We start from the raw sequence: 27,611 nt of genomic DNA on the forward strand, positions 1-27,611 counted from the left end.
TCTTTCTGGTGTTTTTGTGCAGTCAACAACATAAATTTTGTACATATAGAACATAAAAAGAGATTCAAAACAAGAACCATGATGAATGCATCTTTACCAGGATATACATGGACTTGTGGATGTTTTACAAATGTATTTATTGAAGAAATGATGAGGTTTTCGGCTCATTCTTGGAAGTTCCCAGCACCAGGATCGTCAAGGCGGAAATCACCTGGGTGACGTCATTGCTTTCGTTTCAGCAGTTAGCAGCGGGACGGCGCCGGTTCCGGTTCAGTCCCACTCCGCACGGACACGCACACGTCCACTCTCATCTTAGGACAACTCCACGCGGCCTGAAAGCAGCGGAGACGAAGCCTAAGCCGAACAAGTCGACTGCAGTGGTGCCGTCGGAGGAAACTCGCCTCTCGGGACACTTTGCGACTTGACGGAAGCGGTAAGTCACGAGTTCCCCGTGGAGCTTGTTCAGGACATCGTGTCGGTCGGTCGCCGTACTTCAAGAGAGGCAGCCGTGGGACTTTGGTTTTATTTCACTTGGCAAATGAACGCACGGACAACAAATCCCGGTTGGCTTTCGTAGGAAGGGCCGCTTCGAATTTTCCACTTGGAACAAAACATCTTTGACATGAATGCTTCTGTGTCGAATTTTAACTTTTGACATTAAGTATAACACAGTAAGACTCGACCATTGCTTTATAAATACCCAATGGCGCCAGGTCGTAGCCTATGGCAACCGAGTCAGTTTGGACAGTAAATTTATTTTATGAGCTCAGGGAAAGAAAACAGCACGCTTTCCCATTAAAATGATGCATGATTGTACGGTACATAAAAACTCTAGTGCCATTAACATGAATATTAACATGAGAGTTCACCACAGCGTTGCTAAATGTGTTTATTTATTTATAGTCTACAGGGTGGGTCAGAATTTATTCAGTTTTATTTTTTTTTATGCATGCATGATTATTTAATGAGTTTTTGTTTCTCAAAACTTGGTAAGCCATGACTTTGCTAAGCAAAAAAAAAACAAAAAAGTGTGTTCAGTGTATGAGATTGAAGATTTTATAAGAGCCATGATTTTTGGCTCACCCTCTATATAAGCAAATATTTGAACTTATGACTTAATGCACAATTTAAACTGTCTTTAGTGTCTTGTAGATTTTATGAACGGAGTCATGTAATATCTTCCATTTGACAGAAAGCTACAACATAGGCCAGATTAGGCCAATGAGAGCATTTGAACCAGTCAAGGCATGATTTCTATATACTAAGAAAACCTCAGGGGAATTGTGCTCAAATGCTAATAATATATAATTATAAACAGTTGTTCAATTGCTGATTATTTTTTTTTTTAATTTTCATGCATTTTGTGTGGCCCTCAGAATGACATGACTATCAGAAAAAGATCCCCCACCGCATGTATACCATCTGCAATTTGCAATTGATCATTAACACTCTCGATCAACTAGTACCGGTATTATATCCTATTGATACATAGAACTAAGTTTTTTTCTCTCTTTCATATCCACAAACAATTAATTATCTTATTATTATTATTATCTTATCATTGCTAATCAATTTTGCTCATCGCTGTGCTGTCTATGCTTTTGGAGTCAGCAGAGTGTTTGAGGACACGTAATGATACCTGCCTGCAGGCAGTGCGGTGTCAATATTAGCTTGTGGTTTCCTGTGCAGCTTTATGGATGCTCTCTGGACATCTGCTTAGCAAGTAGCCACCTATGTGCAATATTAACATTCATCTGCAGTTATGGAAACTAAAAGTTCTGCTCCGGAAACGTGTTTTAGAATGAGTTGTTGTGATTCACCCAGACTCTGAGAAACACTCTCCCAGCTCAGATGCTATGTCGAAAGGCTTTCTGAAGCAGAAATGCACACCGCCATTAATGCGTATGCAGAAAAAACTCTCAGTGGAAGGATTCCTGCTCTGCTGGTGTAGCAGGTTTGACACGCTTTTAAAGAGCTGAGCACAGGAGTCAGAAATATAATCTATCCAGGGAAGTATAATACAGTGGTTGAACAGATATTTATCAGCCATCTGTAAGGATTTGGCGTCATTGACAACATTTGTATCAATGAACCAGGCTCACAAGTTCTTGACCTCTGCTTGCGTGTGCGTGTGAGCGTGTGCGTGCATGTTGCCCGTGGGCAAGGAGAGCTGTTGGACATTAATCTTGCTGAGTTAACGAAGGGAGGGCTTTGATTCTGTCAACCGGCTCGCTGCTGAAATTCATTAAAGGCTGCTTTGTTCAAGGTTATTAGCATGTGGTAATATTACATGCCACTGTGCCGCAGCAAAATACTTGACGATTAAAGAAATTTCTGTACAATTGTAACACATTTTTGGTTGTACAGTCGGGGACCACATTTAAGTTGCATTTATTTTTCTGTGGAAAAATAAGTTACTGTAAGTTGCGTCCAAAATGGTCGACACTTATCAGTACCGTCAATGTAAACAAAAATTCTTCTATGAATTTTGTAGAATGTCGTGACCTGTTCAAATTAAAAAAATACATTATTAAGTATTGCCTCATTTCTTGCCCTTTATAATTATTATTTTGTCATTATTCTCTTTCTGGTTTCTTAGTGTATGTTTTTATGCAGTTGACCCACATTCTGAAAGTCCTCCAAGTTTGTATACAAAAAAAGCACAATGTTCGGAAAGCAATATTTAAGCGAGTGACATTGTTGTCCAAGTTTATTTAACAACGACACCTTTGTATGATCACTGTTAAATTTCCCAGTTGGAAGTTTTTTCTTCCATTGAGCCATAACATCATAATTATCTCTGTCATGTTGTGATTGACATTTACTCATAAACGCAGACCAGGTTGTGAAGCGTTGTCACGTGAAGGACCGGCATCAGCTATTTTACATGTGTGTGTCAACTGGCGTCGCTCCATGAAGTCAGTCTGCTCTCTGAACTTTGGTGTCTTTCGTTCTGCCTCGCACTTCCACTTCCTTGTCTGGTGGATTGCTTAGAGTAACAGTAAAAGGCAAACCAACACCCCCATTCACCTTCAATGAGATCAATTTAGATTTTGAATGTCATTAAGTAGTGGGTCTACCTTTGATCACTTGTTACAAAATACATTCGCTGAATCGTTAGGGTGTATTACAAGGAGCTCTGCATTTGTAACTATTGAAACTGCTCTGACGTGTGGTATTTTGAAAGACTGTCTGTTTCGTTCATCCCACATTTCATCTTTATTTAGCCGGCTGTTAGTCATGTTTTTATTGCTCAAGGTCTGCCATGGCGGTAAACCTACTGTAATTGACAGCTATACACATACTGTGACGTATTCTTCTGTCAAGTAAAAGACTTTCAGTCTGTTAAAAGATGTAAAAAGACTGTTTCATTTTATTGTTCCCCATCTACACATATTTGAATTCCAAATGCTTGCTAAGATAGTCATCCAGTCTGAACAATGAACATAAACTATGTCCTCATCATCGAGTTTGAGGATAGTGGACTTGCTACGAGCCGAGTGGCAACACTGAAGCAGCACATGAAGTACCCTGAAACCAAATCTGCCAAAATGGCATTTAGCCATTATTGATTCAATCATTTATACCTTTGACCTTCCTACAAGGATGCAATCAAATGTGAAAAGAGGCTTATTGGTAGTGACTAGAGAGGTATGTTAATCTAGAAATAGCTGAATTGTGACGTATACCATTCATAAGATGACTTGATGCACAATTTACACTCTTTTCTGACCAGCTACACTATAGATAATAATTACTGTCCATGTCTTTGGAGCTGTGAAGTTACAGTGTTTTTCTATGCCCTTGCTGTCATCTTCATGGACTGTTTCATCCTCACTGTGCGATTTCTTGGCGTGCTACCCAGTTGTTTTGCTGAATGTCTTTTAGCTGACAACCAACCAAAATATTCTGCTTCATCTTTTCCTTTGGCAGATAATGAAGTGCTTTGAGCACAAAAGAGTTGGACAACGCTCTCATTCTTGTTTTCGTAAAGAATGTTGTTTACTGTACGTGTTACTTTGCGTGTTGATGGGTCCTTCGATGTACAAATTGTACATTAAACTGTCATTGTAAAGTCTGACCGGTTTGGTTAGTTCTTATGCCAAATACCAAACTCCACCAATTCAGTGCATACCAAAACTTTTATTTGCACGTGTTGCATCAGTTGGCATGTTGGCCTGTGGAGTTTGAATCATGTCTGAATTTACTTACAGTATTTGTGGAGAGGAATTATCTTATCTTTACAATACAAAAAAGACAATCACCCTTTCAATATGACTCTCTGGTTCTAGAGAGAAGAGAGAAGACTCTGGTTCTAATAAAAGGAAAGGGGCCATTTAATGGCATGCACAGATATTTACCTGTACAGCACATCTTTATTTTGTTACGTACTGTAGCTGTAACCTGTTCCAGCTTACTGTTTATATTATGAATTATTTTGTGTAGTTGTGTAAGATATCACATCGCCCACTGCTGCTTCGAGTACAGCGACACGTATCAGACGTTTAAATTCCTGAGAAAAGTTGTTGACTTTGACGCGCACGCACACACGCACCACTTGAGAGCAATGTTCTGTCATTAAGTTTTCTTTCATCTCGGGTCCACCAGAATGTTTTCCTGTCCTGCCCCTTCCCCAATTACATGTACTATACTCAAGTTTTTTCCTGCCCCTTTGGGGACACAGAACTCCCTTTTTTCTAAAGTGGCTATTGTTTGTGTAGAATTCAGAAGAGTAGTCTTGAGTATTTGTATTGAGTTTGTGTTATAATATGGATTACACTGTGGTTATGTGAGTAAATGAGGCCACCGTTATGGGAGCTCTAACAGCTTCTCAGCCCTCTTGACCTCTCAGAACAAACTTTAGAGTGTGTAGGACCCAGCAGGCATGAGTGGGATTAGTGACAGAGGTGTGTGTCGTATCTTATTCTAGTCTTTAAATTATGAAACAAAGACTATTTGTGTATCTGTGAATATTGATTGTTTTTATATATATTTTTTTAAATGGTGCATGTAACTCTTCACTCAGTAGACGCTTTTCCTAGCTCACACAGACTTGATTATCAAGTTCTACTAGATTTAAAGATTAATCTGTTTTTCCCCTTGTTGTTCCCAAAACATCTCTGTAGCCTTCATTAATCTTTTCTTGACACACTGGTACTGTTATTATTATTATTATTATATTTCTTTACACAAAACTGCCCCATGACGGCTGCATTTGTAATTTACAACATATTGATTTTATGCTGTTATGTAGGCCCTCTCTCTTATGTAGGTCTACAGCTCAAATCAGTTTTCTATTGTCTGATTTGTGTTAGTCTTTTGATGCAGTGTATAAAATTTTGATTCATTTCTCTACATCCTTCATTGAGTCTTGTTCAGCGTTTGGTTAATTGTAGATTAAAGTTGCCGGAGCTAAAGGTAAGACCTTGAAAACCCAAAAGGTTTTTGTGTGATAAGAATTCTTAATTCCACAGCCTTTTATTATTTTTATCTTCATTTATTTTTTTTTAATAGAATTAGACTGTGAAGCGATGTCACCTGACTCCTACTCCAAATACTCTAATTGAAAACACACATCTTTTTTTGTCAGTTAATTGTACGACTGTACTGGTAATAGCGCATTTCGATGTTCAGGAACTGTGTCTTATTATAGTTGACAAAGGACTGCTGTACATTTGGGGGGCGGGGGTATTTTGGATTGACTGAATAGCAGCAATGAACAAAAGATTTAATATTTGGACTTACTTTCAAGCTGACCTCAAAAGTAACACTGTCAAGTACACCATATCAGACCTGACGTAGACATGCTCGTCTTGTCAAGAGGTGCATGCCTGAGCAAGAATATAGAGTACAAAGTAGACAAGCACCAAACAAACAAAGAAGAAAATGCATGCAGTGCTATAAAGCTTAAATGATGATGCAGGAGTTGGGGGTGATTACTTAAAAAATAATGCTTTGTTTCACTTCACTTTTGAAATGGAATGTCTAATGTCAAAGCCCTTTAAGATACTATTGTAGGAGACCCGAGTAAGATATAACTTAGCCCAGGTTCTGTATAAAGCCGGTGTCTGATAATAATAATAATCATAATAATCATAATGTGCCCTGTGATTGGCTGGCGACCGGATAAGCGGTAAAGAAAATGGATGGATGGATAATAATAATAATAATAATAATAATGAATTGACTTAAGTACATCATCCTAGTCATGCAGATGTAAAATTCAGATGAGTCATTGACATGAACTCGAAAAACTCTGGAAGTAAATGCAACCAAAACTACCAGAAACTAATTTGAAAAAGTTATGGTCTTTCATGATAAATCTGCAAAACTAAATTAATAAATGGATAGATACACGGATGGACAGATACTGTAGATTATTCATCCCATGAAGGAAATTAAATGAAGTTAATTTTGAAGTGAAACTTGTGTGTTTACTCAATTATCCTTACTGTTTTGTTGTTTCAGTTTTGGATTTCCCCTTGTGTACTTTTATATTTTCCACTTACGGTAGCTAAAAGATAGTTTCTAAAGTACTGTAATGAGCTGGAAACTTCTACTTCCTCTCTTGTTTCCTTCTGATGACATTATTGGCCACAGTCCTTCTTTTTTTTTTCTCCCGAGTACGGGACTTGTCGAATGCCTGTGTCTGCCAAATGTCATTGACAATCTGATGTTGCCCTAGGAGGCTGAGGTGAGTGAGCTGTTGCCATGGCACCCTTCCTGCGCATCGCCTTCAATGCATATGATGTGGGTGAACTGCCTGCTCCTTCTGAAACCCCCATTTGTGCCATCAAGATGAAAGAGTCTGTCAGCACAGGTATGTGCAGCAAATGGACTGGCGTGTTATAGACTCGTGTTTTAGCCACACGTGTAGGCCGTAATCAAATAAAGTGCAACTCAGCCTCTTGTTCGCGCTATGCTTTTCGCAATGCGTCAAAATCACAAGTGTGGTGAGGCAAAGTAAAGACAAATGCCATTGGTGTTTAGAATAATTCAGACTGTTCAAACTGTTCTTGTTGCACTTGTCTGCACCATTTATCTCCTCAAAAGAAGACAAACTATTAGTGTTGCAGTCCTCCTAAATAAAAAGTATTGGTTATTAAATATATTTTGTATATTTTTATAGTATGTTTATATTTGGCAATCTTTCATTTATTGGAAGAATTAATTACTACTAGAATGCCGTTTTTTGTTTCATTTAAACCACCAGGGGCCCTTTATGCTGTAACTTCCCCCTACCCCCACTCCATTCTTATACCCTGCTACAACGGAGTATGGTCCTTAAAAGCCCTTCCATAAAACAAAACCAAAACATTTTTTTCCTACTGTTTATGCATAACATAGGTCAAATTGAGTCTGTGACCTGGTTTAAGTTCGACATCTATGCGGTTTGTCGATTGAATGCAATAGCCTTTGAGCACCAAACTGCTTTCAAATGACAGGATTTGAATTCGCTGTCGTCGTGATGTAGTTTTGCCTTTCAATATTCAATTACCTGCTAACTTCGTGGTTTCTTCAGGCCCACTCAGGAAAACTGGCTGAGTGATAATGTGGCTGCGTCATGCTTTGTGTCACTTGCCAAAATCAAAGGAGTTCAGGATTAAATGGCTTCAATGTATTTTTGCAGCAATTCCTAACCAACTTTCACACACTACTGAAAGTGCATTTCCGGGTTTGGAGTAAGCTGGGCAGCTGCCATCAAGCCATGCAAATACAGGGTATAAAAGAATACATGTGTTGTGGTTTCCAACAATGCTTAGCTATATTTATAATGTTGAATGTAACAGTGGATTAAATAGCAAAGCTTGTTGTGCCTGTTGGTAAAATATGCGTGAGAGATGAACACCATAAGCCATTTACGTTGAAGTGATGAATAGGACCCGCTTCTCAAAATGTCCTCCTCTCTTTTACTTCACCCACATGACACGTCCCCTTCCTCAGTGGGGTATGTGAGTAGTGGGCGAACAATCCAACACTTACGGAATTCTGATTTACGATGATAGGAAGACATCGATTGATCGAAAAGCGAAGTCGCTATAAACGTCTGGCCTCAGCAAGCCACAAGAGTCAGGTGGCGTGATATCGCAAAGGAACTATCAGAGCAAAGCTTTTCCCCATAATTAAAATGGGGAAGATGAGCGATCCAATCAGACCAAAGCTTATTTACATGTCACATATTCATGAGAAATCTGGCTTTGTCAACTGCCAGGCGAAAAACACACATTAGAATAGTTTGGGCGCAAGGGGGCTAGGGTCTCTTCTTAAAAGCATCTGCTTAGGATGTTATGGAACAATTTTGCATAAAAATCAGGCTCCTTGACAGCTAATTACAGCACGGAAGCATAGGCCATTGAATCTGCATTGATAACATTGGGTTTCTTTTAAACGGTTGATGCCCTGACTGGGTATCAAAGCCGTAGCGGTGAGAGTGCCGAATCCTAGCCACTTCACTAGACCACTCGGTACTACTTCTGGCCTTTTCCCTATTGTCTTCTGCCACCTGATGTGGAGCCTGGGAAGCGCCTTACTGCACCTTTAACACCTTCAATGGAACATTTTCATTAACACAATTTAGTTAAAAAGTGAGTTTTTGTCTCTGATCTTTGGAAACTTTCATATACAGATAACACCGTTGTCAAAATGAATCCTGTTCACGGTTAAAAGGACTAAAAATACTTTAATTTGCATGCCAGTGGCCAGAGTTAAACACAACATTAACACACCTTTTTGTTCAATTTAAGTTAACTTTCATAACATACACTGATGCAACCCAACAGCATGTAGGCACGGGGGAGATGAAGTTTACAACAGTATGATAGTTTATTTCTGATTGTATTGTTTATAGAGAATCTTATAGGTATACAATACTGTATTACGTATTGATACCATTTTGTGTAGCAGATGCTTTTATTAGGGCGCGAGCACCAGGCAATGCGAATGCCCCCTTGTGATTTCTGCTTATTCTCATTGTTCCGACAAATGAATCGCCTTTATGGAAGGCCTCAACAAGCTTAAAGCATATGTATCCTGGTGAAAATACATGTATTATAGGGATCCCAAACATGTCTGCCAAAAATCCAGGGGTTGTACTTTGACTACTAGGGACAATCAAAAGCAGGTATCTGAGACAGAGCTAAATTGCAAAGCTTTATTATTATTATTATTTGTTTTATTTATTTATTTTTTGCACTCGCCATCTAATGTGGCCATAGAGTTTTGGGAGGATTTGCCATGTAAGGGGGGTGCGAGGGCACCTTTCATTGCTGCTTGCAGCTTTAGTTGTTATTGTTACTTTGTAGTCTTCATCTATCAAATTGCAGATATAGTTGCTCTTGTTTTCACGAACTAAAATCACTCTTTTTCCACAGAGCGAGGCAAGACATTGATTCAGAAGAAGCCCACCATGTATCCATCGTGGAAGTCCACGTTTGATGCTCATATCTACGAGGGTCGAGTTATAGAAGTGCTTCTCATGCAGAGCGCCGAGGAGGCCTTGGCTAAGGCTACCGTTGGTGTGTCTGTCCTCGCAGAACGCTGTAAGATGTCCAAGACCAATGGTCGTACTGAGTTCTGGGTGGACTTGATCCCTTCTGGGAAGGTCCAAATGGCTGTACAGTATTTGCTGGAGGACAGTGATGCAGGTAAGCCAGCCTCATCTTACATCAGTAAATTAAATTCACACTGTCAGATGAGCAATATTAAACATGTAGGCAAACGACAATCAACCGTTTAATACTTAACTAAGAGAATTAGCAAATGCACTACTGTTGTTGCTCTTCATGTTAAATATCAGTGAATCCAGGTCGATACAGGTAAAATTAAAGCGGAAAAAGCGGGGGTGTTGAAACCTTTCATTGGGAATAGTGGAAGGGTTACAGGGGTACAACTCCATCTCACATGTGACACCCCTGTGTGAAGCCTATCCCCAGTCACTTCTCATATGGGCCCCCGGAAATTACAGCAGTTATTGGATACGCCCTCTACTGGCAGCAAAAAAATCCCTTGGCTTCAAGCGCACATGCAACTACATAATCTGCGTGCCGTCATTGCACAAGCGCCACTTTGAGTTCTGTTTTCAAAGGTTTGTATTTTTCTCTCCTTTAGAAAATATGCTAAATTAAGTTGTTATACAAACAAAAGGCCGTTTTTTTTATTGTCCGTAAATGTCCCTTATTTAAACAAGATTATTATTATTAGATTGCTCCTTAATATCCTGACCGACATGAGATGTTTATATTTAATTCATATGTATATATTATATTCTGCAATTATATATTTAACATATTTTAAAATCCACATTTATTGAATTAAAACAAATATGATAAACAAGTGCTTTGAACCTTTATAAGAAAACAAAAATGTTTGCACCTTCAAAGCCAGTCATAAAGGGGAGGGGGGGGGGGCCTAGTTTATTGCCCCTTCAAAACCGATCGACAGTAATTTCAATAATTCTATGAAAATGCTATGCTATGACTTACTTTTTCTCACTTCTTTTTTTAAATTATTTTTTTTTACCTGTCCTGTTTAGCTGCATGGCCATGCAGAAGGGTGGATCTGTATGACTTTTGTTGGAACAGTTTAGCTGTGCAACAGTGTAGTTTGAAATGCTCCTTCTGCTTATTTTTTTATTTTTTAATTATTCTGATGTTTATTGAAAATGCAGCTGGAAAGAAAAGGGTTTTAGGAGACGGATAGAGGGACAGAAGGGACAAGGGAAATCGGGGTGTGAACCACAGCAGAACAATTGTTAGTCTAGATATTTGAACACAAGTAACGTTACAACAGTCAAATCCTGTTCTTATTTGTGGATGGGGAGAGGGGGGGGGGGACAGCTGGTGAGGACATGCAACAACTAACATTACGTTATTTCTGAAGTGATACTAAACAGACCTCTCACAAATAAGAATTTCCATCCAGTAGTGCTGCAATTAGTAATCGAGTATTCTGCTGACAATTCTATTAGAATCATCAAGTATCAGGATAAAATATATTTTTGCTTGGTTAAAGACCAATTATGAATACACAAGAGAAAATGAGACATTTCACTTAATAATGAACGACCAATTGGTTTCCTCTTTTAGATAATCAACAGTATTTTTCTTAAATTCACATTGTGCGTGAAGCAGGAAACTGCATTTTCATGTCTACAAACATTTCTAGTAAGGCATTTTCAAACAAATATAAATAGATGTCAGTTTAAACTTGGCATTTCTTGTGAGTATCCAAAAACATAAGACATTAATTTAAAAAGAGAGAAACACGAGTTTGTCATCTTGTTATAAAGGCACAATTTTATCCGACTGTGGTATCGTAGTCGTAAGGGGCACTGTCTAAAATATGTCAAAAAGAGGCGAAGAAAAGGACACAAAGAAGAATGTACAACCCAAATTCCAATGAAGTTGGGACGTTGTGTTAAACATAAATAAAAACAGAATACAATGATTTGCAAATCACGTTCAACCTATATTTAATTGAATACACTACAAAGACAAGATATTTAATGTTCAAACTGATAAACTTGATTGTTTTTAGCAAATAATCATTAACTTTTAATAAAATTCTAAGTAAATGATTATTGACATGATTTTCAAATCATTGTATTCTGTTTTTATTTATGTTTAACACAACGTCCCAACTTGGGGCTGTAGTTTCCTGTTAAATAGATGCTACCGGTGTGCTGATCCATTGGTAAATAAAGTGAATAAAAAAAGAAATATTGTACAAAACAGTTTCTTGAGAACATTACACTGACTAAACCAGAGTGTAATCTACAGGAAGCCCAGACAGCGCACGGCCGGCCCATCGTGTAACTATTTGTGTTATCGCTCACAAAGCTAGCTGCTAATGCTAATGAAAACAAGCATTTGTGACGATTCCCACAATGCAATGTAGATTTTTTTTGTTGCAATAATTAACATTCTTATTGTTACGTTAAATGACGTTTCTGTACATGTTAACATTGGTTCTTGGAATGCATACCTTATTTAGATGTCACGCTTATTGTTGAATTATGTCGTACTGTTTTTCTTTTTTTTTTTTTTTTTTTTTTTTTTTTTTTTTTATATAAATGAAACCATTACTTTAGGTAGTGTGTGAAAGAATGACCTCATGGTCAATTCCTCAGCCATAGCGTGTCCAACAGTCCGTCAATTGTCTAATCCCTAGATCAGACGACAGGATTTTTAGCTCCGATGTTGGCCTGATTAGCTATTGCATCTGATTTCCCAGATCTTGTAGTGTGACATAATCCATGACCAACGATTTGCCCTACAATGTCAAAATGAAAAGTCTAGCAAGTTTGATTTTTATTTTTTATTTTTATATCTTCCATGTAATGTGAGATATCAACGACAACTCTCCGACAACGCACCGATGACCAACAGGAATTGCGTATTGTGACCGGCACATCGCATCACGTGCTTGCTGTTGTCAACATTAATTCACACGCACAAACCAATGTTTGAGCATGATTTGACAGAACGGCATGTTTATGTACACCCATTGGTGCCAGCACTAGCTTGCTGGGCTACATAACGTTTTCTTGGCTGCTTGCGAGCCGCATCGTATTAAAAGTATGTGAACATGCCTCAAGCAATCCTTGAATGAACGTTCTCTCCCGAGCACCAGTGACGTACACCGCACGCTTTTCCTCATTTTGTCCCCCCACACTCTCACTCACACGCACACACACAGAAACAATACATTGGCGCAGCGCATTGTTCTTGTCGTCGCCATAGTAACGAGTGTATCCACTCGCGTTGACCAGTGAATCGGTTTTCTCCTTCCACCTCTCCGACAGCGTTTGCTTTGACAAGACAAAAGCCCATTGATCGTAAAAGACGGGATGCGGTGCTATCGGAATAAATGTCGTGTAGTACTGCCACCGTCTGTCCGAGAAACGGCCAGATTTGACGGCAGTAGTCTGAAATAGTGCCATCGGGAAAGACAACATTTGTCTTGTAGTCTTATCCAGGCATAAAGGAAATGATATTTATCAACACATTAAAAATCTAGGTGGTGGGATTCATGTCTTGATGAAGATTGTTAAAGTTGTACAGCATCGTGATGTCTCTTACCCTATATCTTGAAGTGAAACAATAACCTGCACATAGTTGTACCAATAGAAAAAGCTAAAGTGTTAGTTCATTACTAGTGCTGAGCACGGCAGTTCTTTTGAGTGTACTGAATCACTCGAGGTGGCACGGTGACCGACTGGTTAGCACATCTGCCTCACAGTTCTGAGGACCGGCCCTACCTGTGTGGAGTTTGCATGTTCTCCCCGTGCCTGCGTGGGTTTTCTCGGGTGGAAAGCGTCTTTGAGTGTCTTGAGAAGCGCTATATAAGTTTAATGTATTATTATTATTATAATTGAAGACTCTAAATTGCCCGTAGGTGTGAATGGGAGTGTGAATGGTTGTTTGTTTCTATGTGCCCTGCGATTGGCTGGCGACTAGTTCAGGGTGTACCCCGCCTTTCGCCCGAAGATAGCTGGGATAGGCTCCAGCACGCCCGCGACCCTAGTGAGGGAAGCGGAACGGAAGATGAATGAATGACTGAATGAATTATTAATAATAATATTATTCTGAAATAAAAAGCTTTAATAATCACATTAGAGACACAGAGGGAATAAAATGTGTATACGGTGGTAGACTGGTTAGAGCGTCTGCCTCACAGTTCTGAGGAGCGGGGTTCAATCCCCGGCCCCGCCTGTGTGGAGTTTGCATGTTCTCCCCGTGCCTGCGTGGGTTTTCTCCGGGCGCTCCGGTTTCCTCCCACATCCCAAAAACATGCACGATAGGTTAATTGAAGACTCTAAATGGCCCGTAGGTGTGAATGTGAGTGCGAATGGTTGTTTGTTTAGTGCCCTGCGATTGGCTGGCAACCAGTTCAGGGTGTACGCCGCCTCCTGCTCAATGATAGCTGGGATAGGCTCCAGCACTCCCGCAACCCTTGTGAGGATAAGCGCCTCAGATAATGAATGGATGGATGTTTATGTACTTGACTGACTCAACATTAGCTGTTAGCTTGGAAAAACGGCTGCTAGTGAAAGCTATTCCCGCAAGGATGTCAGGACGTCACACGAGTACGTTGACTGTGTCGTACGTCGTTCCTTGCGCAAACAAATCACTCATCGTACTAGTACATCGCTCCTTAGCGGATCACAACGAAGAAGTTCAACGAGCGAATCACTCGTGTCTAACGGATCGCAAACGATAAGTTCAACGAACGAGTCACTCTTCAGTTCCTCAGTACACGAGTACATTCAATTCACTTAAGTCCCTCCCCTGAACGAATCACTCTTCAGTTCTTCAGTACACCAGTTCACTGAACAAATCACTCAGTTCACTTAAATCGCTCCCCCGCCTGCATGGCGTTGGTCATTCGCCGAAGTGAGTGATAACGCTGGCAAATCGCAAAGCACATGGCAGTACGTTTAATGAAGTCCCGCCCCCGCCTGCACGCTGGCTGCTCATTGGTCATTCGCCGAAGATTCAGAAGTGAGTGACAGAGCGCTTCAGCAGTTCCGTTTCCCCCCCCAGCCGACTCGCTCGCCTCACGGCGGCGGGCGGCGGTCAAGGTAAAAGAACGAATCATTTCATAAACTGATTCAGTTCGTTTACTAAAAAAATTCATTCTTCTGAACGAAACGTTCGCGAACGAAATAACACTATTTGTCAGTGCTTTTTTTCAAAGTAGTAAGTCTTTTTAAGTTACAGGTTCAAGTCTGAGTGAAGTCACGAGTCATTGCTGTTCAAGTCCAAGTCGAGTTGCATGTTTTTCAATATTTTGTCAAGTTTAGCGTCATCAGAATCAGAATCATCTTTATTTGCCAAGTATGTCCAAAAAAAAACACACAAGGAATTTGTCTCCGGTAGTTGGAGCCGCTCTAGTACGACAACAGACAGTCAATTGACAGAGAACACTTTTGAGACATATAGACATTGACAAAATAAGACCTTTTGCCTTTTAAACTTCAAAAGCACTTTCTGTGAGAGAAGGCCTGTGTGGGGTGGATGGTTTTGGGTTTGACTCCACACTTAATCTGCTCTCTGCCACGCAGTCCACGTTTCCTGAAAAGCAACACTGAGTATTTTTAAGTATGTGAGAACAGCCTCTCTCTCTCTCTCTCTCTCTCTCTCTCTCTCTCTCTCTCTCTCTCTCCCTCTCTCTCTTCCTCTCTCTCCCTCTCTCTCCCTCTTCTTGGCTCAGTCCACTGAAGTGCAGTCCAAACACAAGCAGCTGTCACTCGAAAGCAAAAAGGAAATTAGGTTATCTCTTTTTTTTACATCATTCCACTTCTCTCAGTCTAATCAACGGTCTCTTTAGGCAACTCTTTTTTTCCCAAACAAAGTGCTCCCATTCACCCGCCCACTCTCCTTATCGGCGCAGTTTCTGCCTGCTTTGTTTACCTCTCTCACGCCTCTTTCATCATCTTTTCCAAGTGACTTTTGACCTCACCCAGTTGACTTGCATCAGCTGCTTGTTCACAGTTGTATTGTGCTGCTTGTTCAGCCTCCATTTTAGAGATGTGCCCAAGTCCTCTGTCCTTATCTAACTGAGGAGTTTGACTTGAATGTTGAATCATAAAACATATCATCAATGTTGCAGGTTTAAAAAAAAAAAAAAAAAGGTAAACATTTTCAACACACTAAGATAAATAGCAATTTCATGCACTATGACTTGTTCTCAACTAATTATTTCGATAAAACTTAATTGGTTAGGAGAAACAAGATTGGGACATTACAATTTAAACTTTTTTTTTTGGTCTGCAAGGGCTGTTTGTGATGTTCCCTAAACACTACCATTAACTTAACTGAAATAAACATGCAGATACAATATATGATCCTTCAAACATGATGCAACACACTCACAGAACTGTCCAAATTAGACTTTGTCAATCATATGTGAATAGAAATAATTTAGTAAAGAAACAGAATAAAACAGTGCTATGTGAATTTGGTACACTCGTTCTCTTTCTGAACGATGCTTCTTAACAGTCACGGTTGTACTCTGCTCCTGAAGCTCCTGACTGTTTCCAAAAAACACCAAACAATAGCAATGGCAGTGTATGCTGTTTGACATAGGCAGTGAAGATGTGGCACGTTTTACAATGCGCTGTGCACATACTGTACGCAGGTATGCTGCTTATCCCACAAATGTAAGTTCAAATGCTTACTGTACTTTATTGAAGTATTTAACAATGTACTCATGTTATTTTTTGATCAATCCTCATCCACAAATCCATCAAAGTCCTCATCTTCTGTATCTGGTGAATATTTTCAAAATGACGTTTAGCCTCAGTATAAAATGTATTGTCTAGTAGCACTATTACAACAGATAGTCAATATACCAAACATACATTTCTGAATTCTTTGTTTGATGTTTATGTAAAAGTATATAGTGCTTTGTGAAGTACTTAGCTACTGTATATAAGAGGTGCACTATCATTATTTAATCAGCTCTCAGTAGGAAGCGGTACAGGTCTGTACCATTGCAAGGAATAAATGGTATCACAAATATCCCTCCGACACATGACTTTGGATCTTGTTGGATTTTGCAGTTGTATCACATATTATGGCCAGTAAGTCTCCACATAAACAGTTTGCTTAATCACCTGACTATTTGTTCATTTGTATTTATTTATTTGTTATTATTTTTTTTTTATCGATTGCTCTTTTGTTTCAGATCCAAACAAGTCTTCTGTGAGGGTTGGTCCCGAGGATGGACTCACAACCCTGAACAAGAGGAGGGGAGCGTTCAAGCAGCCCAAGCTTCACATCATCAAGAACCACGAGTTTACTTCGACTTTTTTCCACCAGCCTACCTTCTGCTCTGTATGCAGAGAGTTTCTCTGGTGAGTCCAGTCTTTGCTAAGCAAGTCAGCATATCAAAACACAAAAGGAATGGAAGAAACAACAATTAAACCTTTTATTGTTATAAAAGTGAGTCACCTGGGGAATCCACCAGGTCTTGTTGCATTCCAACTACCGTAAGTCAGCAGGACTAACCTGTTGGCTGAATTTCCCCCCCCCCCCCAGCTCTTTGAGCGCAATGTCAAAAGTAAATTTATCCATGAACTCTTCCTTTTTTTGTCTTACTCAGGATTATGTCAGTAAAATGTCTTCTCTTAATCTAAAATGCGAAACAGACCAGGACTACTGTATTCTAGTAGTGCCAGATAGTGGTGGGCGATATGAGCAAATAAAAATATCTTGATTATATATACCGTATTTTCACAACCATAAGGCGCACCGTATTAAAAGGCGCAGTCTCAGTTACGGGTGCTATTTCTGTATATAACACATACATAAGGCGCACGCATGGTAAAACATACGGTAGCATACATGCACGCTAAAACTAAGAGTTCGGTTGTACTTTCTTGAAGTATTTAACAATGTACTCACGTTATTTTTTGATCAATCCTCATCCACAAATCCATCAAAGTCCTCATCTTCTGTATCCGAAATGAACAGTTGGGCAAGTTCTCCATCAAACACGCCAGGTTCCCTCTTGTCATTGTCAGAGTCAGTCTTGGTCATCCAACTCGGGCCACCTCGCCTTGTTTCCGCGGTAACTCAGCTTTGTCTTCTTGACTTGGCGCAGCTCGTTTTCCTGCTTCCTCCACTTGCGAACCATGGATTCGTTGATCTTAAATTCTCTCGCGGCTGCTCGATTCCCATGTTCCTCCGCGTAACAGATAGTTTGCAGTTTAAACCGTGCTTCGTAAGCGTGTCTCTTCGTAGGTGCCATTTTCGGGGGTCCTTAGCCAAACCGATGTTGTTTTGCACAATGCGGCACTATATACCTACTGTGCCTTTAGCATCCTCTTTCACGCGCACCCTTCCCCCTTTACGTCCGCATACTGTCCTCAGTCACGTACGCCTTTCCTCTATATAAGCAGCCTGTCGGGAGGAAATGCTCCCGGTCAGTCAAGCGGAGCGCTCGTCAAAGTCACACAACAACATTTACAGATTTTGGAACTCTGTGCACAAATAAGGCGCGCTGCATTATAAGGCGCCCATGCGCCTTATGGTCATGAAACTATGGTATATATATATATATTTTAAATCTTACGATAACCATAATTTGATGATATCCTATTTAAAAAAATTATAATAATAATAAATGTAAATGTCCACTTGCTTCCAAGGACATTTATTCAGAACAACAGCTCTTGTTTATTTTTTTAAAGTGCTTCATACATCTACAAAACATTGCACAAGTATATTGTATGGCAATATTTAGCAATGAATTACTTCAAGTTATGTCCAGGCTGTATTCAGGAGAATTTGCCAAATCAGGTTTGTGCAATAGTATTTTAGTTAAGCTTTTGTTAAACCAACCAAAAAAAAAAAAAAAAAAAGTAAACTAACGTCCAAACATTTAGATGACATCAAACTGTAACTCGAATTAAATATTGTAAACCAAACCAGACAAGTTTATCACAACAGCACACACTGGCATACAAATTTGGCTAGAACACTGCAGAAAGAAATGTAGTTGATGGCGTTCTTTATGTCTTACCAACATTTACTTGTTTTTGTCTTATGGTACGTGTTTCCTAAATGACTCAGTGAGAGATTTTGTTTTGTTTTGTTTGTTTTTTGTCCTGTTCGGCTGTAAGGTCAAGCAAAATGGAGGATCTGTATCCCTTTTATGCCGGAACAGTTTTACTGTGTCACAGTAGAGTTTTTAAGCTGACGCTGTGGTTTCTTCGTCTTATAATGGATATTTATTGCGAATCAGAGTCGACCAATGGAACAGAACAAAGTTTCTAGAGGGGCGTGACAAAAGAAGACAAAAGATAAAGCACTAATTGTAAACAAGATGAGAAAGTAAATCATTATATATCAAGAACACTTAAACATTAGATATGAATGTTGTATGGGGCAGTAGTGCTACACCCTGTGAGGGAAAGACAGGACAAGATAGGACAGGACTGGACAGGAGGGGAGGCATGCAAGACAGGGTTCGTGAATTCGGCTGTACAACTGAAGTGTGGTGGGAGTGACTATGTAAATTATAAAAGTCTATAGGACGAGAGTGTGAGTGAGGGGGTACCAAAGCAATTCGCATATTCATGAGTTATTTGTCGCAATAAATGATTGGCCCCACACCCAGAAAAAAAAGTCCCAGGGGTGTGTGCCTGCGGACACATGCAAGTGAATTGACACCGTTTCGCACATACAATGACTGACAGAAGTGTCCTGTAATTGCTGTGTGATATTTCAGTTTTTCTTTTTTTTAAATATCTGCAAAGATTTCAACAATTCCGTTTTTTTTTCTGTCAATATGGGGTGCTGTGTGTACATTAATGAGGAAATAAATTAACTTAAATGCTGCAATATAACAAAGAGTGAAAAATGTAAGGTGGTCTGAATACTTTCCGTACCCACTGTATATAAACAAATAAATAAAGTATGCTAATGCTTAGATGTCATTAAACTGTTAGAACGATCTGGTCTGACTCAGTAAAAATTGGTTACATTGTTCTAATAGCAGTCTATGACCTGCATGGTCATACACAAACAAAAGACAGTTTTGTTTTTTCCTACACAGGGGGCTGAAAAAGCAAGGCTACAAGTGCAGACGTGAGTTTTTTCACTACCACTAAGCACTATCAGATGACAGTTGATGCTTTTTTTTTAAATGTACTACATATTACCTGCACATTTTGACACAATATTTGCTCATGTATTTCCCTCACAGAATGCAATGCAGCAATTCACAAGAAATGCATCGAAAAGATTATTGGAAGGTGCACCGGAACTGCAGCAAACAGTCGTGACACTATGGTGTGTGCGTGTGTGTGTGTGTGTGTGTGAATTGTGACACAAATTGTTATTTAAAAAAAAAATAATAATAATAATTTACAATCAAAATGACTTTTTGGTTATGGGACTTAAGGCCTCTTTATACTCTCACGCGGCCGACAGCGCCCGTATTGCATCACGTGACCAACGCATTGGGCCGCACGGCCCCTATGCGGCACTTGACGCGCACGCGGCAAAAATTTTTGCTGTGCGTAGAATAATCTATGGTGATTGGTCCGTTTTAGTCACATGCTGTGATGAGGTGCTCAGCGTGCCTCTTGGTTCCACATACCACCTACGCTGCCGCCTTCTTGATCGATTTTGCAGTATAATTAAACGTGTCATCTGGTCATCTAAGTCCATTTGTTCTAGCAGAGACTGTTCCATGGTCGCTGTTGTTCCTTGTTCCGGAAGGAAAGGAAAAACTGCTACCGGAAATGGCCATAAAATACAGAGGGAAACGCCGCCCTGTGGTGCCCTCACCAATACCAGCCGTAGCGACACCCCCGACTTGGAAGAGAACTGCAGCACATTTTCAAAACAGCGTGTGTGGGTTGCGCTCGAGTATTAAGGCAAACTGCGCACGGGATAGCCGCAGTGACGTCAGCACAGTCGCCGTCCGCGCGACTATAAAGAAGCCCTTAAAAGTCCAAGACATTCTAATCTCAATTGAATGAAACATTTGGTTGTGAGACTCTCTTGAAATTACCTCAGTTGATCTAATAAATGTGTATACCGTGTATGTGTATAGTTCCAGAAAGAGCGCTTCAAGATTGATATGCCGCATCGCTTCAAGTACCATAACTACAGAAGCCCCACCTTCTGTGACCACTGTGGCAGCCTGCTGTGGGGTCTCTACAGACAGGGCCTTAAATGTGAAGGTAGGACCACTTGTCTTACAGTATTTTGATGTTTTATTTTTTGTACTTGTGACATTTTGTTCCACACTCGCAACTTCACTACTCCATCATTTGTGTATTTTTTTTATTTTATTTTTTTTTTTTACATCAGATTGTGGCATGAACGTTCATAGTTATTGTCAGAAAAAAGTGGCCAATCTGTGTGGGATCAACCAGAAGCTACTGGCTGAAGCTCTCTCTCAAGTCTCCCAGGTTTGTACCACACAACATTTAACCAGGTTGTAGATTGTTACACGTATTAGTGTTATTTTATACTCTGATAGAGGAATTCAGTAAAATGTAACCATGAATTGTGATTGCATACAACAGATAGCTAACATGTAAGGATTATTAAAGGATTATTATTTTTTAAAGTACATAAATAATAATTTATACTTTATAGCCCCAGAAGGTGATATTTTTTTGCATTGCACAGTTTTTGCACAGATCCATTTCACACTAGATTATATAGACATGCTGATGTCAGAGTGCGAGGGGCTGCACTAATGTATGCGACGTGAGCAAGATAAGGGACCACTTGTTCAACATCACCCTGACACTGTTCTTACATCTCTCAGCCAATCTATCAACTAGACAAATCGCAGGAATAACTGTTGTACTAAATGTAATCCTAAAATAATCTTCTCTGACCGGGATTATTCAGAGAAGTTCCAGGAATTTTATTGTGAGAGTAGAAATAAGGAAGGCAGGATAATCAGGTCACCATCGCTTTGCTACAAATCACTGGTAGCAGAACATGACAAGTATTTCACATCCTAGAAATCCCTGAAGAAGTCCGATAGCTCCAGTACAGCCGATATTGGGATCTACCAAGACATCCGTGCAGGAGCAGACCCTGGTGGTAAGATGTTGTCATTGCAGTTTTAGAGTTCAAATGTGTTAGGAACTTCAAATGTTTTTTACCATTAGATTCAATTTCAAATCTATTGTTGTACTATTTTTGCATATAATTTTGATATACAGCTTTTCATAAATGTGTGTTCACTCTGACGTGAAAAATCCCGTAGCTGATAAGAACGGCAAAGGGAGTGATGGCTCGAGCTCAGCCGCACCTTCTGTTAAGCAGTCCAAGCTCACCGTCAACCACTTAGTCTTCCACAAGGTTCTAGGCAAAGGCAGCTTTGGCAAGGTGGGTGAGTTTTCTACTCCACATCACTTAATAGACAAAAAAAATGGGGACTGCACTTCCACTCCTAGATTGTGCTATGTTATGACGCTGCTCTGATTACTCTGGCTCCTCAGGTGCTGTTGGCTGAGCTAACGGGCCAGGGCCAGTACTATGCCGTGAAGGTTCTGAAGAAGGATGTGGTTCTCATGGATGACGACGTAGAGTGTACGATGGTTGAGAAGAGAGTCCTTGCCCTTGCCTGGGAGAACCACTTCCTCACACACCTTTACTCCACCTTCCAGTCTAAAGTGAGCAAGTCAAAGCATGAAATCTGACATCATCCCAGCGCTGCGGTTACTGAGTCGACCCCTAACACCGAGACCACCAGTAGACCCCACTTAAAGCTGTCTTTATCTGAACCTTTGCACACACTTAATTCATTTGTCTACAACAATGAGCTGATGAGATGGTGCTGTTTACCCAGGAGCACCTCTTTTTTGTGATGGAGTACCTCAATGGGGGCGACTTGATGTTCCACATCCAAGACAAAGGCCGCTTCGATCTAGCCCGAGCCACGTAAGTACACTGGCATACCGGAATGGAAGAGATGATTATTTGTTAATGTTGTCCAAATCATTGTAGCATTGTTACATGATTGTGGGTGTGGTGTGGTTTTCCAACCTGCAGATTCTATGCTGCTGAGATAATAGTGGGACTGCAGTTCCTCCACTCAAAAGGAATTATCTACAGGTAATAGCTTCTCGAGGGACATAATAAATATAGTGAATATTTAACGTTTTTACTGCATCACCAACCTGGGACATCTGTAATTTGGATGTTCGATGATGGGATTTGAACATGGCTTTAATATAACGTTAGTGTTGGGGACTAATAATTACATGTAGAGTGTTTATGTAATTACATTATAAAATACATGTAATTGTAGTCCATTACATTACGGTGAGAAAATGTATAATTAAATTGCAGCTGGTTTTGGCAATTTCCATGATTACAATTTTAGTTACAAAAAAAAGCTCAGATTTTTTTTCATATCACTTCCTCCTCCTCAAACTGACGCTTCTGATTGGCTCTCTCTGGTCATGTGCCATTTTATCGCAAACGTGACACCCATCCATCCATTTTCTGAACCGCTTATCCTCACTAGGGTCGTGGGTCTGCTGGAGTCTATCCCAGGTGACTTTGGTGCAGTGCACCCTGAACTGGTTGGCAGCCAATCGCAGGACACATAGAAACAAACAACCATTTACACTCGCATTCACACCTATGGGCAATTTAGAATCTTCAATTACCTTACTATGCATGTTTTTGGAATGTGAGAGGAAACCGGAGTAACCGGAGAAAACGCATGCAGTCAAGACCGGATTTGAACTCTGGCCCTAAATGTAGAAGAAGAAGAAGAATCAGAAGAATCATCATCTTTTATTGTCATGAACATGCATGTACACGAAATTTGTTCTCTGCATTTAACCCATCACAGTGAACACATACACGTTAGTGGAACACACTGGAGCAGGGGGCAGCTGAAGCGCCCGGGGAGCATTTCTGGGTATCAGTGTCTTGCTCAAGGACACCACAGCCGTGAGTCTGGGGGATGTTGGCAGGTGGTCCAGTCGGGGTCTTGAAGCTAGGTCCCCCACGGTGGCAGGCGATGATCTTAACCATTGGGCCACGGCTAAGAACTGTAAGGCAGTTGTGCTAACCAGTCGTCCACCGTGCAGCCACAAACGTGACATATTTTTCCAAATATGACCTCGAAGCACCATCTTGTGGTGCAATCTATTAGTTTGTCTGAGATTTTGAAAAGGTTAGACTCATAGCTATATCTTTGAACACATAAAAAAAACTCTGACTTTTGAACAGTTTCATCTTTATAATTTTGGACTTTTATGAAACATTCACTTATCTGCTTTGTCATATGTAAAGTTATTGTCTAAATTGTGCACATTTGTCATTAGGTCAATTGAATCTCATGTTTTCTACATGTACAATGCAGCAAGCTATTTTTTATGTATTCACATTTCATAATGTTTTGTTATCATTTTATTATTTCTGCAAGGAACAAATATGTGGTTGATTCCCAAGTAATGATCCATAGTTTTAATCCACTTTTTTTAAGAGGAAACATGCACGGGTCCAGTTGATGAATTAATTCAAAATTAAGACAAGTAATCCAAATGCAATCAAATGTAATTGGTCACATTACTTAAAGAAGTAATTGAAATAGCTATACTACTACTACATTTTCAACAGGGTAACTTGTAATTGTAGACAACTACATTCCCAAAATGTGTAACGGTATAATAATAATCCACAGGGATCTGAAGCTGGATAATGTGATGCTGGACAAGGACGGGCACATCAAAATAGCAGACTTTGGCATGTGCAAGGAGAACGTGTTTGGAGATGTCCGGGCCTCCACGTTCTGTGGAACTCCAGACTATATTGCACCTGAGGTATTTAATACTGCAGTGCCTCTAGATCAGGGGTTGGCAAAGTGTGGCCCACAGGCCACATATGATCTGCTCCATTCTTTAATCCGGCCCCTCGAGCATTAACGTGATGAGCAGTCCTGTAGTATTTGTTGCATTAATTTAGCAGTTCTTTTCCCCATAATTGGTTAATTTAATAATTATTTACTCCTTATTGATTATTTTCCTTTATCTCAGTCAATAATTAGTTATTTGATGTAATTTAAGTAACAAAATAAAAAATATATTAGTAAACCAATATAATACAGACACATTTAACCTTTTGTATTTTATTAAATAATTAGTAGATTATAATTAATTAGCATTTTACAATTTTATTTTAAGTTATTATTTTATGATTGACATTATTATTATTTTGTTTTAACCTCATCTACGAATGACCTGTCTGATCTGTCTGTTTCAAAAATCAGATGTGGCCCCCTTGAGCACAGAGGTTTGCCCATCCCTTGACACTAGTCCAATCATATTTGCCTCCTGCGGTGTTGGAAACCAACTTCCTTCCACTAAAGTGTCTTGCTGTTCTATCGCTCATGGCAGATTCTCTTAGGACAGAAGTATACCTTCTCAGTGGACTGGTGGTCTTTTGGTGTACTGGTCTATGAGATGCTGATTGGCCAGTCACCTTTCCAAGGCGATGATGAGGATGAGCTGTTTGAGTCCATCCGATCGGACACTCCTCATTACCCTCGGTGGATAACCAAGGAGGCCAAGAAATTGCTTGAGCTGGTGATTATACGTCTTCTCTTTAGATGTGCTTTTTGCAAAAGTGGGGCAATTCAGAGTTTCTGGAAAAAAATATGCAGCAAAAGAGTTATCAGCAAATCTGGTGAGACTTCAGCTTGGCGAAAATAGAAAGGACTTAGCCTTACTAGTTTGTTTCGCCTTTTCAGTTTTGTTTACTGCCAATACCAAGGAGTACCAGTGATGGCAAATTGTAATAATAGAAATGGAAGAGTCTGTCTACTCTGTATGAGATATCCATTTTCTATATGGAGCCTATCCGAGCTGCTTGGCGAGAAGTGGGGTACACTCTGGACTGGGTCCCAGCCAACCGCAGGCACATATATCGACAAACAAGCATTCACACTCACATTCACACTTCATGGAAAATGTTCTCTTCAATGAACCTCACATGCATGTGGGAGAGCTGAGATTCAAACCCAGAACCTCAGAAGTGTGAGGCAGATGTGCTTACTACTCACCCACCATATCTCAACATGAGATGTACAATTAATTAAATATGAATTACAAATTTTACCAAGAAGAACATACTGTAAACAGGATAATGGGGAATTACTTGCAGGAAAAGGAACAGAGAAGCTTTCCCACAAATGGCACATTTTTAATGTGCTAAACATGCATTCATCTTGAACGGATGAGTAGTTTTACTTCATTTTTCTTTATTTTACAAGAGTAACATCTGTTTCATTGTGTATGACGGTAATTTTAAATGTTACTTAAAACATTGCCATTACCGTTAATAAAGGTTTTATGATAACAGTTTGAGCCTTGAATGAATTAATTCACTTAGTTTGAATTATTAGAACAACCAGCATCAATGAATGGATTGTTTTGGAGAGTCTACTGTATGCAGACAGGTGACAAATACAAATGGGAAAAGGTTGAACAGAGGTAAACTAATATTATGGGCTCCAGATGGAGAACAAGTTCTTAAACATCATTTCTGGTCTCGTGGCCCTTAAAGTTTGTCCACTGTTCATGCCACCGTAACGTACTGTAATATTTTAAAGGGTTGTTTTGCCTTTTAGTCTAAACAGTTGTCTTCTTCCATCATTATGGCAGTTGTTTGAGCGAGATCCCACTCGTAGGCTTGGTGTGGTCGGAGACATCCGTGCACAGCCCTTCTTCAAAAGTATCAACTGGTCCACTCTGGAGAAGAGAGAAGTGGAGCCCCCTTTTAAGCCCAAAGTGGTGGGAACCATTCAAATGCTTTGACTCATTTTGTGCCGTTTCTGTCAAAACACTACGTTGTAAATATGTCAAGCCGTGTCATGGCATTGGCATGTACCTTTCTTCTCAGTACGGCTATTGTATGGTAACTGGAATCCTGCCGTCCACAGAAATCCCCAAGTGACTGCAGCAACTTTGACAAAGAGTTCCTGAGCGAAAAGCCGCGACTCTCCCATGCCGACAAGAACCTCATCGACTCGATGGATCAGTCCGCGTTTTCTGGCTTTTCCTTCGTCAACCCCAAACTGGAGCATTTGATAAGCAAATGAAAAGACAAACTGGCTGCCCTGGGACCATGGTCACTGACTTACTGTACACTTTGTGATAGGCTCTAGCCTATTTTCCCTTCTCTCCATGGTTGAATTTTACTGAATACTTCTTTCAGAGGATAAGAAAACACTCTATATGTGTAATTAAGGGACGTACTGTACTTCACACACCATTGTAACTATAATCAAAACTGAAGGGGGATTTTTTTTTTAAATCTTTGTGACATTGTTTTGACCATGTAATCACTTCTAATCCAATCATATATCTACTGAATTTTGAAATTAACATCCCAAAAAAAGAAATAGTCACACATCATTGTTATCGTATCCTATGTATATGCAGTTATTGATCGATATAAATAATGGCGTTACTCTACACATATCTGATGGATAATAGCTCCCCAGATGATTGCATAGAAAAAAAAATACACAGTATGGTGAATTAAATCACCGACAAGACACACGCTTAATTGCGCCACTGACTTAATGTAGGCAAATTGCTGATTGTAAATACACAAATGTTTTCAAAAGAAAATGATTAATTTATACTTTATCAGTTTTCAGCTTCTTTAAACCTGCACCCACGGATGGAACTAAGCACAACCGGTAATTCAAATTAGTATTAGAGAAATAGTATGGACAAACTGTAGTCAATATATATTTGTATTGATGTTTTCTGTTGGAATGAGGATTTTAAGTAAATAACTTGGAACTTCATCAAGAACCAAATGTGGACAATGTGTAATCTTTTTTTATTATTAGCAATCTTTTACAGCTGATTATAAATAAACATTGCTTTTATCCATCCATTTTCTAAAGTGCTTTTTCTCATTCACTCAAGTGGGGTACATGCTGGATTGGTCACACCTCACCTGTCAATCACAAGGCTCCATCTCAAGTCATTTTTTGTTTTTAATGGGAAAGTACCAATACTTTGTTTCTGTCATAGATTTTTCAGGTATTTGTATCCATTCATCCATCCATTTTCTGTACCGCCTCCCTCACCAGGGTCGCAG

At 39.7% G+C, this 27,611-nt stretch overlaps 1 protein-coding gene across 2 annotated transcripts; it reads left to right on the top strand.

The window, feature by feature from the left end:
- The first annotated feature begins 234 nt into the window (after positions 1–234).
- On the top strand, positions 235–27,402 carry LOC133483033 (protein kinase C delta type-like). Of its 2 annotated transcripts, XM_061783529.1 has the most exons (17): positions 237–433; positions 6,686–6,820; positions 9,372–9,644; positions 16,690–16,858; positions 19,564–19,595; positions 19,714–19,799; positions 20,569–20,698; positions 20,829–20,929; positions 21,497–21,578; positions 21,745–21,866; positions 21,980–22,153; positions 22,330–22,421; positions 22,533–22,595; positions 24,181–24,319; positions 24,893–25,081; positions 26,159–26,287; positions 26,437–27,402. In XM_061783529.1, exons 2-17 carry the CDS (start codon positions 6,712–6,714, stop codon positions 26,593–26,595), a joined length of 2,049 nt encoding a protein of 682 aa, XP_061639513.1. In that variant the 5' UTR covers positions 237–433; positions 6,686–6,711; the 3' UTR covers positions 26,596–27,402. The 2 variants fall into 2 exon arrangements, with proteins under 2 accessions (XP_061639515.1, XP_061639513.1); XM_061783531.1 differs by lacking the exon at positions 26,159–26,287 and having other exon boundaries at positions 235–433.
- Positions 27,403–27,611: the final 209 nt, after the last annotated feature.

The sequence above is a fragment of the Phyllopteryx taeniolatus genome, chromosome 9 (assembly GCF_024500385.1).
Source record: "Phyllopteryx taeniolatus isolate TA_2022b chromosome 9, UOR_Ptae_1.2, whole genome shotgun sequence".
Classification (NCBI taxonomy): Eukaryota; Metazoa; Chordata; class Actinopteri; order Syngnathiformes; family Syngnathidae; genus Phyllopteryx; species Phyllopteryx taeniolatus.